The sequence below is a fragment of the Lytechinus pictus genome, chromosome 2 (assembly GCF_037042905.1).
Source record: "Lytechinus pictus isolate F3 Inbred chromosome 2, Lp3.0, whole genome shotgun sequence".
Taxonomy (NCBI): domain Eukaryota; kingdom Metazoa; phylum Echinodermata; class Echinoidea; order Temnopleuroida; family Toxopneustidae; genus Lytechinus; species Lytechinus pictus.
The window spans coordinates 29,120,488-29,133,003 of NC_087246.1; the positions used below are offsets into that span (position 1 = coordinate 29,120,488).

Below are 12,516 nucleotides of genomic sequence, written 5' to 3' on the forward strand. Positions count from 1 at the left end.
ATGTGACACCGCTATGATTGTCACAAATCGGTATTCTAAACATTGTCTTTTCCCTGTCATATCTGTCAAAGTTCCCACCCATCTTTTTGGAAGCAAACCAATCAAAATCATTGTTAGTTCACAGTGGGAGCCCTTCTAGCCAATAGGAAGGCCCCGTGACAGGTAGGGCGTATCCCCAATACAGTTGCTGGCATCGCGCAACTACGCGAATATTGATGTGCTAAATTACAAAGAGATACAGGGAGCTGTGAAGGATTTTAGAGGAGAAGTAGAAAAATAAGGAAAACAGAGAAAAGAAAGAAATTAATATGTAGGGCCTAACTAATTGTAGCATGAAAAGTAATTTCAAAAATTGTCATGGATGATGAGTGAAACTAATACCACAATCTAATCTAAACAATATCATTATATGCTTGACATTCAGTCGGCAGGGTATCGGGATATTTGGTACTAAAAGATATGACAGAATTTATGACTGCTACCCCCCTGTCATAACTTTTGTCATATCTTTTGATTGTATAAAAGGATTAAGCGCATTTAAAGCCGCGTATTTTTGGTGCGCGCTAAAGAGAAGAGACAAAATTTATGGCAATTTTTGTGACAAAAGTTATGACATCCACCAGAATACCGAATTTGTCATATCTCTGAGAAAAGATAAAATATGGAGAAAAGACAATGTTCAGAATACCGCCCCAGGGTAATGACTGATCATCTTGCATGAGTTTCAGGTCACATGACCAACATAAAATGTCATTTGAGGTCACCAAACTTAGTATTTATTATCAAATGAATGGTATTTTTTGTGTAAACCTATTCATCTTGGTTATTTTCATAGTCAGCACTGCTGCTATATTAAATCATGGAAAGCGTGCGTGGCTGCCAGAGGTGATCCAATAGGTTTTCTTCCTTTTTTCTGAGTGTTCAATACCAACAAATACTGCAAAACATTGTCATTATGAGAATTAATTTACACCTACTTTGGGTTAAAATATCTGTCATAACATTACAAAAGATAATTCGATGGTCTAATGACATGTCGGATGCACATCTCTCTTTTTATCAACCTGTCTAGAATGAATACTGTTATGCATTCAAGATCAATCAAAGAAGAAGAAACTCTCTTGCCACTGTCAATGCTTGTATCTTCTTTGTGATGGATGGTGGAAAGGCTAGCCATGTTTCCACTCTTACCATGATGTTTGGAGGAGAGAGTCTTCTAGGACCTTTACAATTCAAGAATAGGTATATTATATTGCTTTTGTGAAATGAAAATCATGTTAGGTGATAGAACATTTGCTTCTGCAGCTTCACACCTCTATAAAGCTTATGAAGTCAAGAAATCATCTCTTACTATTTTACAATAAACACCAAAAGAACGCTTCTTAAATTATCTGTAAGCAGTTTTCTTTTGCATGATAAAATACATATACTTCCTTGGCTGGAGTAATGTTTTGTTATGAATGTTGGCATCTTTGCTGTCAAGGCCTATAGTTAATGTAGTATTATTATTATTTTTGTTGCCTTTGTTGATAAGGAAAACTTGGTGAATAAACAAGTAAAGCATCTGTACCAGCATAGGTATGATTCATTGATGGACTGGAACTTGCATATTTTAACGCTGTATACCAGAGATTTTTATTTGCCAGTGCCATTTACACATTTGATCCTCTTAGGACACTTGATCAAGGTCTACTCCAAGATGTCATCAATACAATACCTACCAAAGTGACCCAGGAAGTAAATGATAAGGAATCTGACCTGAACAGTGCAGAGTTCAAAGGTTGTCTGATGGCCACATGTTTCATCCGAAGCTTTGTCAGTCTATGTCAGGAAACAGGTCACTCCGAGGTAAGTCATCATAAACTTTTCTTTGCTTTTGGACTTTCTTGTGATATGTATCTTTTATGATAGTTCAAACATGAGATTTCAACAACCATTAAGCACAAAAGTAAAATTCAATAAGAGAATCAAACCTTTTTGTTCATCTGCCCTCCGATTTATACCACTTATTTACTTAATATCATCAAAAGCAGAAACAATTTGTGGCAATCATTATATAAAGAATCCTACGTTATTATGTTTTATATGGTATTGCCAAAAATTCATGTAAATATTTCCATGAACTCCCCTATCTGACTATAGTTTCTACTGAATTGCAATGTATTAACACCATGTTGTATTCATTCTCTGGCAGTCATTGACCCACCTTCGTATACCTTTGTTCTTTGTTTGAAATTATCAGTTTAAAAGAAGATACAAGTTTCAGAGCTGCCAATTATATAAAGTAGGATTTTATCCTAGTTTGTAGGAATTTAAGGGAAAAGTGACACTAGATATAATTTTTTCCCCTAGAAATAGGATTATTGAAACTTGTGCTAAAGAATGATGATTTTTTTTTTTGGTATGTTTTTCAAATTTTTTTAAGGAAAGTAAAAATTTTAGGCTTGAAAGTGTGATAAAAAAGAATGAAAGAATTTCTTCATGATTTTTTATAATAAAGTTATAAGAATAACTATCACATTTCTCGATCAACAGTAATTTATGAAAGTTTGACGAGTATAATTCTCGATAATTTACATTTCTCTGTCTAGATTTTAGAGCAGACGACTGCTCTTGGTGTTCCTCTTAATGATGCTAGTCTTCTCTCCAGCCTCTCTGAGGGATCATTCTCTAGTGCTCAAGTATTTCAGGTAAATGACACTCAATTTTCCTTTGTGCAATGGTAATGTGACTGTGTTCCCTCACTTTGATGCTAAAAAGATGTACATTACATTTCATCTATGCATATTTATGAGGCAATTCAAGTACTGGCAGCTTTCATCATGGAAAGATGCCATAGAAATGCCAAAATATATGTATATGTGTATGAACTCTTGATTCTTTATGTCATTATTTATGTGTCGATTGGATAACAAATTCTTGCTTACATTGGAATATGACAAATTATATTTCAGCCCCCACCCGAGAGTCAGCCAGATATTGATCCTGTAGGGCGCCCTCTAGTCAACCTGACACTCAATTTTCCTTTGTGCAATGGTAATGTGACTGTGTTCCCTCACTTTGATGCTAAAAAGATGTACATTACATTTCATCTATGCATATTTATGAGGCAATTCAAGTACTGGCAGCTTTCATCATGGAAAGATGCCATAGAAATGCCAAAATATATGTATATGTGTATGAACTCTTGATTCTTTATGTCATTATTTATGTGTCGATTGGATAACAAATTCTTGCTTACATTGGAATATGACAAATTATATTTCAGCCCCCACCCGAGAGTCAGCCAGATATTGATCCTGTAGGGCGCCCTCTAGTCAACCTGTCGGCGTTTGAACAATGCTCTGGAGAGGCTGTTTACACAGATGATATCCCACCAATAGAAGGTAAAATGTTATCAGTTGTCTATGAAAGTCCCAGGGGAATAGCACTCTACTACAGGGGCCCATTTCATAAATCTTGTTATAATAACAAATTTGTAATAACAGTTTAAAGCTATGTAATTTGCTGTTAGTAGATTTGTTTGTGAAATTGAGTATTTGTTATAATAACAAGTCTTTATGAAACAGGACCCTGATGTGAGAAATTTTTTGTAAAGAAAACACTGCAGATCTCCAGTAATACATGCATACTATTTTACATGCTGCTATTGGTGAAGCACAAAATAATGTTTATCACCCAATATATGATTTTAAAGCAAAGTGAAATTTTCATTAAGGAGGAATTTCTTTACAAGCTATAAATGAACATTTTTTGAATGAATAATGAGTAAATGTTTTTTTGTTTTGATAAAGTCTCTAGCCATATTTGATTAAAGTCTTTGAAATATTCTTCTTGTGCAGGTGAACTGTGTCTTGTTCCTGTATTGAGTAATCGACCACATGCTAAGATCATGTAAGTCAGCAAGTTAGCATTAATCTCATAATGATACTTTACCAGAAATCTCTATGGCCCAAGATACACATAGGTCGAAAGTGAGTGGGCTGAGGCCAGCCCCAGAGGCACCTCGACATATGTGTATCAGCTCACTATTTTTGCCTGCCGGACTGGACTGAGTCCATCTAAAAGGCGATGTGAGCCCTGCAATTACCCCCAAGGCAGCTTAACTACTAAACTAGCAATATTATTGCTAATAAACAATAGAAAATGTTGACGTGGGAAGACAGGCACACGTGTCACTTGAATAGGTGACATGGATAAAGAATCTCAATGCGGTATCAGTCTACTTCTGGCGTATGTGTAACACCACCCAATTTGCAGGCTTGAGGCTGGCTCGAAAGCAGGAGTTGGATGCGGCTTCAAACCCGAGGCATGTCTATCTCGGGCCTTAGTGCTCCACAATGGTGCAGCATCATTACTCTAGCTCTATCAGAGCAACTTTTTTCAGTGTTTCAAGGATTTCAGTTGTAATTTATTGAAAGATAAATTGTTTTTCAGATCATTAGAAATGAAAGTTAAAAAACATTGTTTCTCATGAATGTCATAAATTTTATCAAAGCCTTGTTTCAAAGCCATGTTGATTTGTATCTATCATTTATTAAAAGACAAAAATATCACATCTTTCTTACTTTATATCCGATTTTGATGAAACTTTTAATATTACATTTGTTTTAAGATTTCTCTTTTTTTTACAGCGTGTCCGAAAATAATGCTAATGGCACTCTAAATGAGTATAATGTGAAAATCACCAAATTTGTATATTATACAAATTTTCAATGTTTATTATTGCGACTTCCTGTAACTTGTCTCCAACACTGATAGGCAGGGGCACCATCACGCTCGGGAGACACTGCCTTGTCTGCCTCGTCAATACAAACAATGGATTTCGGATTAACCACAGACTGTGTTTATCATGTCCAAATAGGCTTGTGATGTTACATTTCCCTGGAAGAAGTGAGGGCCTATTGTGGTATTATTGCCAATCATCCCCAAACAGACAGTAACCTTACTCTGGTCATGTGGGACACCATACTGTATGTGTAGTTTCTATATAGGCCAGTGGGATGTGTGTAATGTCTAGTGGTATTGAACTTTCCATCCATTTTGAAGGTACTGTAGCTTGTTCCCTGATAACTAGCTCTGCAAGGAAGTGTTGAGGTCTGGCAAAGTAACCACCTGCAAAAATTAAATTTGCGTTGGAAATTAGCAGGGAGAAGTTCATGCTTATAATCTGTAGTTTGTAGGGATGAAATTTCAGGTCTTTATGTGTAATGGTGGAATGTTGATTTAGATGTTTGTGGAATATTATTTCTCCTGCAACTTTGTCTGTATTCTTGAATGAGGCTTCGCCTCACCGTGACATTTTTTCTTGTTTTTAAACTGTTACTCTTCTCCATGATCTGCTCGTGTTAAGGTTTAGCTTGTACCAGTTTCCCAGTATTTGAGCACATTTCCAAGTGTTGGCACCTTATTATGGTGCTCGTTGAGTGAATTCTGCATGAAAACCATCTTGTACCCTGTTCAGATTTCTATTTGTTTAAGCATATATTAGAACCATGAAAGCCCTCTGCATAGGAGTGAACAAGCTGCTGCCCTACCATAATGAATTATGATATTATGAATGATTTCGAATTGCAGTTTTTCTTCTTAACAAGATGCAAGGAAAATGTTGGTATGTTATGAGATGTGTCCTGGTCAAGATGATGACCTACACTGGTCAGAATTTGAGACCCATGTTTCAAGAAATTGTCATGTTTCGCTGAACGCACTGCCGTATATATGCAAGAATTTATATTCATCACAGGGAGATGAAATGAATAGGTCACACCCAAGTCCTAAAGAAAATCTTAGCAGATTGCCCCATGGCTGAATGTGAATAGATATAGTTTGCACCACTTGAAGAGATGAAACAAATCTTGTTAAATGAACCTGACTACATATACTACTAAATACAAAACTTTGATGTGTAATGAAAAATGCTCATATCTTTGTGATTATTGGACCATATCACATAAAATTTTATTCAGTTGTAGAAAATTATAGTTTAATTTTGATGTTATACAATTTATACTCATTTAGAGCGCCATTAGCATTTTTTGTGGGACATGCTGTAAATCAATTTTGTGTTGAAGTGAATTTGACTATTACAATTTTTATGCTCTTCATTCAGATCTATTGATCCATCAGAAGCCTTAGCTGTGGAAGGGGTTGTCCAGTTTGTATCACACACTGATGTCCCTGGAGTCAATGGTCAAATACTAGATCCTACCGAAGAAGCATTTGTCTCTAAAATAGTAAGGTTTTCCACTCATTGTTAGAGGTTTAATATATTTGTACTTTGTTTATCATGGTACTCTCGATATAAAGTGTAGCCTAGAGTTTCCCCACTGGATGTACAAGTGTTAAACGCCATAGTGTAGTGACAATGCTGATTGTAAGATTGATTGTTGTAACTTTCATGTTAATGGGCCCTGTTGCATAAACTTTGCCATCCAATGGTAATTTGCATGAAATCCTTCATTTTGATTGGCTGTTGATCAGCCTTACCATGGTAGTTACCATTGGATGGTACGTAAAGTTACCATAATAGTAACTTTATGCAACGGGGCCCAGACACTTGATATAAATATACATGAGATTCGTGTTATGTCTGCATTTATGTTGATTTTAGTCCAGGTTGTAGGCCAGATCATAATTATGTATATTCTTTATTCCTTTAGGTCCATGCTGTTGGCCAACCCATTGGCGGTATTGTTGCCAAAGACAGGCAAACTGCAACGAGGGCAGCAAAGCTAGTCAACGTTCACTATGAGGATATTCAGCCTGCTATTATGAACATCGAGGTAAATTTAATTTTTCAAGCCAATTTGGTTACTAACGTAATGCTACAGGAATGTTCAAAATAGATAACACCAAATGCCTGTCAAAGTTTGGTCTTATAGTCATTCAAACATGTGATATGTGATAAAGTCATATGATAGCTCACAGTTATTAATTCCATATTTCCTACAACTTTTCTTTACCAACAAGTCACCCATTGAATATGAGGCGTGACAGCTCAGTCTGTAGAGCGGGGATTTTGGATTCCCTTGACCTGGATTTGATTCCCACTTGGTGCACTAGTGCCCTTTGGTAAGGCATTTATCCACATTATACCAGGTCCGTCAGAGAGGACCTTAAACCTTCGGTCCTCTGGTTGCTTGCTTAGAAACAGTCATGCTTTCTTTGCAATCGGGTAAAAAAAATCACCACCACCAATACCATGATTTTCTCTTTAGGATGCCATTGCTCATAACTCCTACTTCAGTCCCGAGCCAAAGGTCTTGACAAGGGGTGATGTGGACAGCGCCCTCGAGGAAGCGTCTCACATCTTAGATGGAGATTTCGGCATAGGTAGCCAGGATCATTGTTACATGGAACCAAGAGCCTGCATTGCCAAGCCCCTGGAAGGAAATGGCATGGAACTGACAGTGACCACCCAGTCACCTAACAACATACAGGTACAAAGCTCTGGAATACTTGTTGGTGGTAGGTGGTTCCACCAAATAATGTTCAAGTAGCAAAGGTCTAATGATATTGATAGTGGGTGATTCCACCTAATATACAGGTGCAAAGCTCTAGAATATATGTTGAGAGCGCGTGATTACACCATATAATGTACATATTAAAAGCTCTAAAAATATATATTTTGATAGTAGGTGATTTTACCTATTAATGTACTGGTTAAAAGCTCTAGAATATATTTTGGTAGTAGACGATTCCACCTAATAATGTACGGGTATAAAGACTGTATTTAAATTTATATTTTGTGTGATGAGAAACCCATGATCTAGGAAGGTGTGTTGAGAAACCTATGCACCCATGTGAAAATGTACAGTGTATGAAAATAATTTTCTTTCCTACTTTTCCTTTTCAGATGAATGTTGCCCACTGTCTTGGTATAGATGCAAACAAAGTAGTGTGTAAATTGAAGCGTCTAGGAGGAGCATTTGGTGGAAAGGATGGCAGGCATCAGTTTGCTATGATTACAGCTGTTTCAGCTAGCAAGTAAGATAATGTGTAGGATAATGTCAAAATAGAAGATTAGTGCTGGAGCTTCATTTGATATATAAATTATGTTAAATCAAATCTCAAAGTTATATGCATTTTCCAAGCTCAGGCTTTTGATTTGTTGAAAATCAAGTTGCAAGTGATATTGCAACTAATTGCTGGCAATGATATCAAATTGGAGAAGAAATTCTCTCAAAATGATTGGTGAAAATTAAAAATAGGATTATAATGCACATACAAATTAAGATATGGAAATGTCCAAAATGATTGGAAATTAGCTCTTTGTGATGATATAAGAGATAAAAGAAAATATATTACAATTTTCTTGATACCATCCATACTTTCCATTTGATCTAATCCACGGAACGTTTCCAGGGTCCGTAAACCTGTCAGGTTGTGCTTATCAAGATTGGATGACACCATCATGAGGGGGTTTAGGAGCCCATTTCTTGCCAAGTACAAGGTCGGCTTTGATGATGAAGGAAGAATCCTGGCTCTGGATGTTACGCTTTATTGTGATAGTGGATGGAGCCAAGACCTTTCACCCTTTGTAAGTACGTTCTACAAGGGGGAGCGAACAGACCAACACTGCGTATTGTATCTCATTGACTGTTTGTTATGAATAGCTAGCCTTAAAATGTACCTATCCAGATGACTATAACTAATACAGAGAATAAAGCAGCCTATGAAATAGAGGAGCAAAACGACTTTAATTCATTATACTAAAACATAATTTTAAAAAAAGGCATGTCCTTGCTCGCTTTCTTATGAACGATTACTGAAACACAAGGCCCAAAGCTGTTTTCAGGGAAGAAAATTGTAAAATTACTGTAAAACAAGTTAGTGTTAAGGCCTCTTTCAAGTGTTGGTATCCCCAAAGAGTGTCTCCCAAAAAGTGTCTCCCATTTTTTCCAGATCATTACTATATGATATGAATGTGTGTCCTAAAAACCAGCGTGATGTGGATGATATGAAATAAAGACATGTTTTAGTGGGGCTTTTAAAAATATTTTATATGAAAATCTATTTTGATTAGATGTTTTTATCTCTAACCCTTCAATTATACACATAATTGCTGTGATTTTAATCTGGTTTTCATGATAGTGACTCTAACCTGGTTAGACCTTGTACATGATTTCTTGAATGAGTGTACGTGTCTAGAAAATCACCTGACCTATCGACCATTGCAAGGAAAATAGTATCCGAAGACAAAGAATCCCCTTCCTTCCCCCCTCCCTGGGCTGTTATTTTTATTATTTCTCACTCTTTCTATCCTCTTTAGATTCTTACCCGAGCAATGCTTCATTTGGACAGTGCATATTCCCCGAAGCATTGCCGAATCAGCGGTTATCTATGCAAGACAAATAATCCTTCCTACACCTCAATGAGAGGCTTTGGTTTACCACAGGCAACAATGACCATGGAACATGTTTTATCAGAAGTGGGACTAGCGCGTAACATTCCCCAGCTACAGGTATCTACTCCGTTCTCATGAAAATCAATCTTTTTTCTTTATGCTTTTTTTTTCAGAATTGTCTTTTCTGCAATATTTTTGTCATTAATTGCTGTATAAATGAAATGTTGTAATTGCCATGTGAGTGAGTCTTTTTGTGTAAATCCACTACTAAAAACTTAAATTAAAATTGAAAAATATGAATATATGAATAAATATAAATAAATATTTATCTAACAATTAATAATATATTTAATCCTTCAGGGCGTCTTGTTTATTTTATATAAAAATATATAATTTTCTGGGTTTATTTTATATCACTTTAAAACTTCAATAAAATGAATTTCTTTCCTGACAATGATTGGGTTGTTTTATATAATATGGCTAATCCAACATGGCTAATGTTGTCAGTTCTGAGCTTGACCATTGATGCTTGAAAACATAACCAAAGCTGTGGATCTAGCAACTTAATATAAATCTGTTAAGGAAAACATGAAAGGTGTCTGTTTGCCAAATATTGGTGTTTGTACATGTAAGAGATATCAAGAAATTCTTTGCTTTCACATATCCTGTATTTCTAAACCAAAGTTTCATTAGGTGATTGAGCATTATTTTGATTGTGACCCAAAACTCTGAAGTCGGGGAAAGCACCATCGGTTAACAGTTTAAAATTAAAAATTAAAACACATCCATTTAATGAATAACAAGCATATTAGGAACTCTGGAGTAGCTCAATTTAATATGTAGAGGTTATTTTTAGTGTTTTTTAGCTCTATGAACATATCATTTATTTATTTATTTAATTTATTAAACCAGCATTCTCACTTTTTGTCATTAATCCTTATGACCTATTTTTGTTCAGGTTCGTGAGATCAACTTAAAGAGTGATGGGGAAGCAATGTACGAGGGCCAGGCTCCACTAAACATGGCAATCATTAAGATGTGTTGGACGAAATGCCTCGAGCAGAGTAAATATGAAGAGAGACTGCAGGAGATTGAGAGGTTTAATAAGTGAGTTTGCCTGCTTTGTCAGATGTCAAATTAAATTCAATGAATGTCAAATACATTTTGATCTCCTATTCGGTTGATATGAAATAAATTTATGCCCTTTTTGTGAAACTCCTATTACTTGAGAGCAATATTTTGTCTGTTCTTATTTTGTAATGCAGGAGCAATCGATGGAAGAAGCAAGGTATAGCGATCACCCCCATGATATACGGAACTGGCTTCTCTGATTGGACGCCTATGAACCAGGTATGGGGGATTACAATTTAAATGGTTTAAGTTAATCTATTTCACATAAATTTCAGAAAGATTTGATTAAATTCAAACAATTTAATTCTGATTATAAGGATGTACACAGACTCAATAAAATGCCCTTTGGTCTTATTATCATTTGCCCACATCAGATTACAAACTGATGGTAGACCAAAAAAGAGTAGGTACCATTGATCATTCAATACTAATACAATTATATCACATAGTTACACAATCATAACCATCATCGTCATCACCACCACCATATGATTACTATCACCATTAATGTCATCATTATCATCATTATCACTGTTATCATTATCACCGTCATCATTAATAGCAGCATCATCAGGTACAGCTTATGATGATCCTGTAGATATATTATCTTAATGATTATACGAATGACAAATGTTATGTAATGTTGACAATGACATACATGTATATATATGAAAATATAAAATCAAACCATCACCATTATCACTATTATTGTTCATCATTATTACCATCATCATTATTACCATCTTTATAATCATCTTTATCACCAGCATCATCATCGTTATCACCATTATCATCCACATCATCAACATCATCATCTTTAAACTGATCATCATCACCACCATCGTCATTATCTTCTTTATAACACCATCATCATCACTATCATCATCACCATCAAAATCATCATCTGTATCATCTTCACCTTCATTTATACAGCATACAGCACTGTTGAGAGGGATATTGCCCATGTCACAACCAAGTGACAGAACATAGATGCAAAAAAAAAATAATAATAAGTTAGCTCTGAATTATCTCTAGTGAATGATCTTTATTTCTTTCTACTCCAGGGAGCAGCTCTGGTACACATCTATACCGATGGCTCTGTTCTTGTTCATCATGGTGGGGTTGAAATGGGCCAGGGTCTACACACCAAGATCATTCAGGTAAAGATGCAAAGTTGAGTCATGTACACACCATTAGGTTTAATGTTGGGATTAGTGATCGGTTGAATTGGAAACGAGTATATGATTATATGGTTGATTTTGTGTCGGATGGACCTTTAAAAAAAATGATTTTCTATTTTTACTATAATACTTAGAGCCATTTTTTATGGTGTTGCTGCTTTCATATCTGGGGCTTGTTATGATAATGAAAAAATTGCAATATCAGTTTAAAGCTACTGAAATCATTTGATTTGATTGGCTGACAGCTAACTTGTTATGAAAATTGTGCATTTGTTATAATAACAAGTCTCTATGAAACAAAGGCTCCAGTTCTACTTCTATTCCAAATCATGAAAACAATAACATTGAACAGTTTCTGAAAGTACTGCTGCTACAAAAACTTGTACTGGTTATCATTGGAATTCAGTTGTTGAGCAATATTGATGTGATTAACCAATTATCTGTAATTTTTTAAAAGATTGCTAGTAGAGTTCTCGGTCGACCGGTGGAGAAGATACACACCTCTGACACCTCAACAGATCGTATCCCGAATGCGACCGTAACTTCAGGTAGCCTTGGGACGGAGCTCTTCGGAGGGGCTGTTAAGGTAAATTTCATGGTCCCAGGGGGGTGTTGCAAGAAAATATTTGCAATCAATTGCTAATATTCTGTTGCAACTTTACAATTAATAGATCCATTTTAGCTGTAGCAATTCAGATGACACTCCTTGCAAAAAGTAGATCCTCAATCAATCACAAATTTACAATTAATTACAAGACGCATGAATGATTCAGGGACCAAAAATAGACTTGCAATGGATCGCAAGTTTCTTGCAACTCCCCCATTAGTATTTTGCTGTATCCACGTTTGTCTACCTCA

At 35.7% G+C, this 12,516-nt stretch overlaps 1 protein-coding gene across 1 annotated transcript in view; it reads left to right on the plus strand.

The window, feature by feature from the left end:
* Positions 1-12,516, plus strand: part of LOC129254440 (xanthine dehydrogenase/oxidase-like) — a 35,817-nt gene that overhangs the window by 14,784 nt on the left and 8,517 nt on the right. Inside the window, exons 14-28 of the mRNA XM_064115060.1 lie at positions 1,073-1,242; positions 1,674-1,848; positions 2,592-2,690; positions 3,269-3,386; positions 3,843-3,894; positions 6,110-6,233; positions 6,660-6,782; positions 7,218-7,439; positions 7,856-7,986; positions 8,365-8,539; positions 9,272-9,463; positions 10,305-10,453; positions 10,612-10,696; positions 11,542-11,637; positions 12,116-12,244. Coding sequence (XP_063971130.1) covers positions 1,073-1,242; positions 1,674-1,848; positions 2,592-2,690; positions 3,269-3,386; positions 3,843-3,894; positions 6,110-6,233; positions 6,660-6,782; positions 7,218-7,439; positions 7,856-7,986; positions 8,365-8,539; positions 9,272-9,463; positions 10,305-10,453; positions 10,612-10,696; positions 11,542-11,637; positions 12,116-12,244 — 2,040 coding nt within the window. The remainder of the gene's footprint in view (positions 1-1,072; positions 1,243-1,673; positions 1,849-2,591; positions 2,691-3,268; positions 3,387-3,842; positions 3,895-6,109; positions 6,234-6,659; positions 6,783-7,217; positions 7,440-7,855; positions 7,987-8,364; positions 8,540-9,271; positions 9,464-10,304; positions 10,454-10,611; positions 10,697-11,541; positions 11,638-12,115; positions 12,245-12,516) is intronic.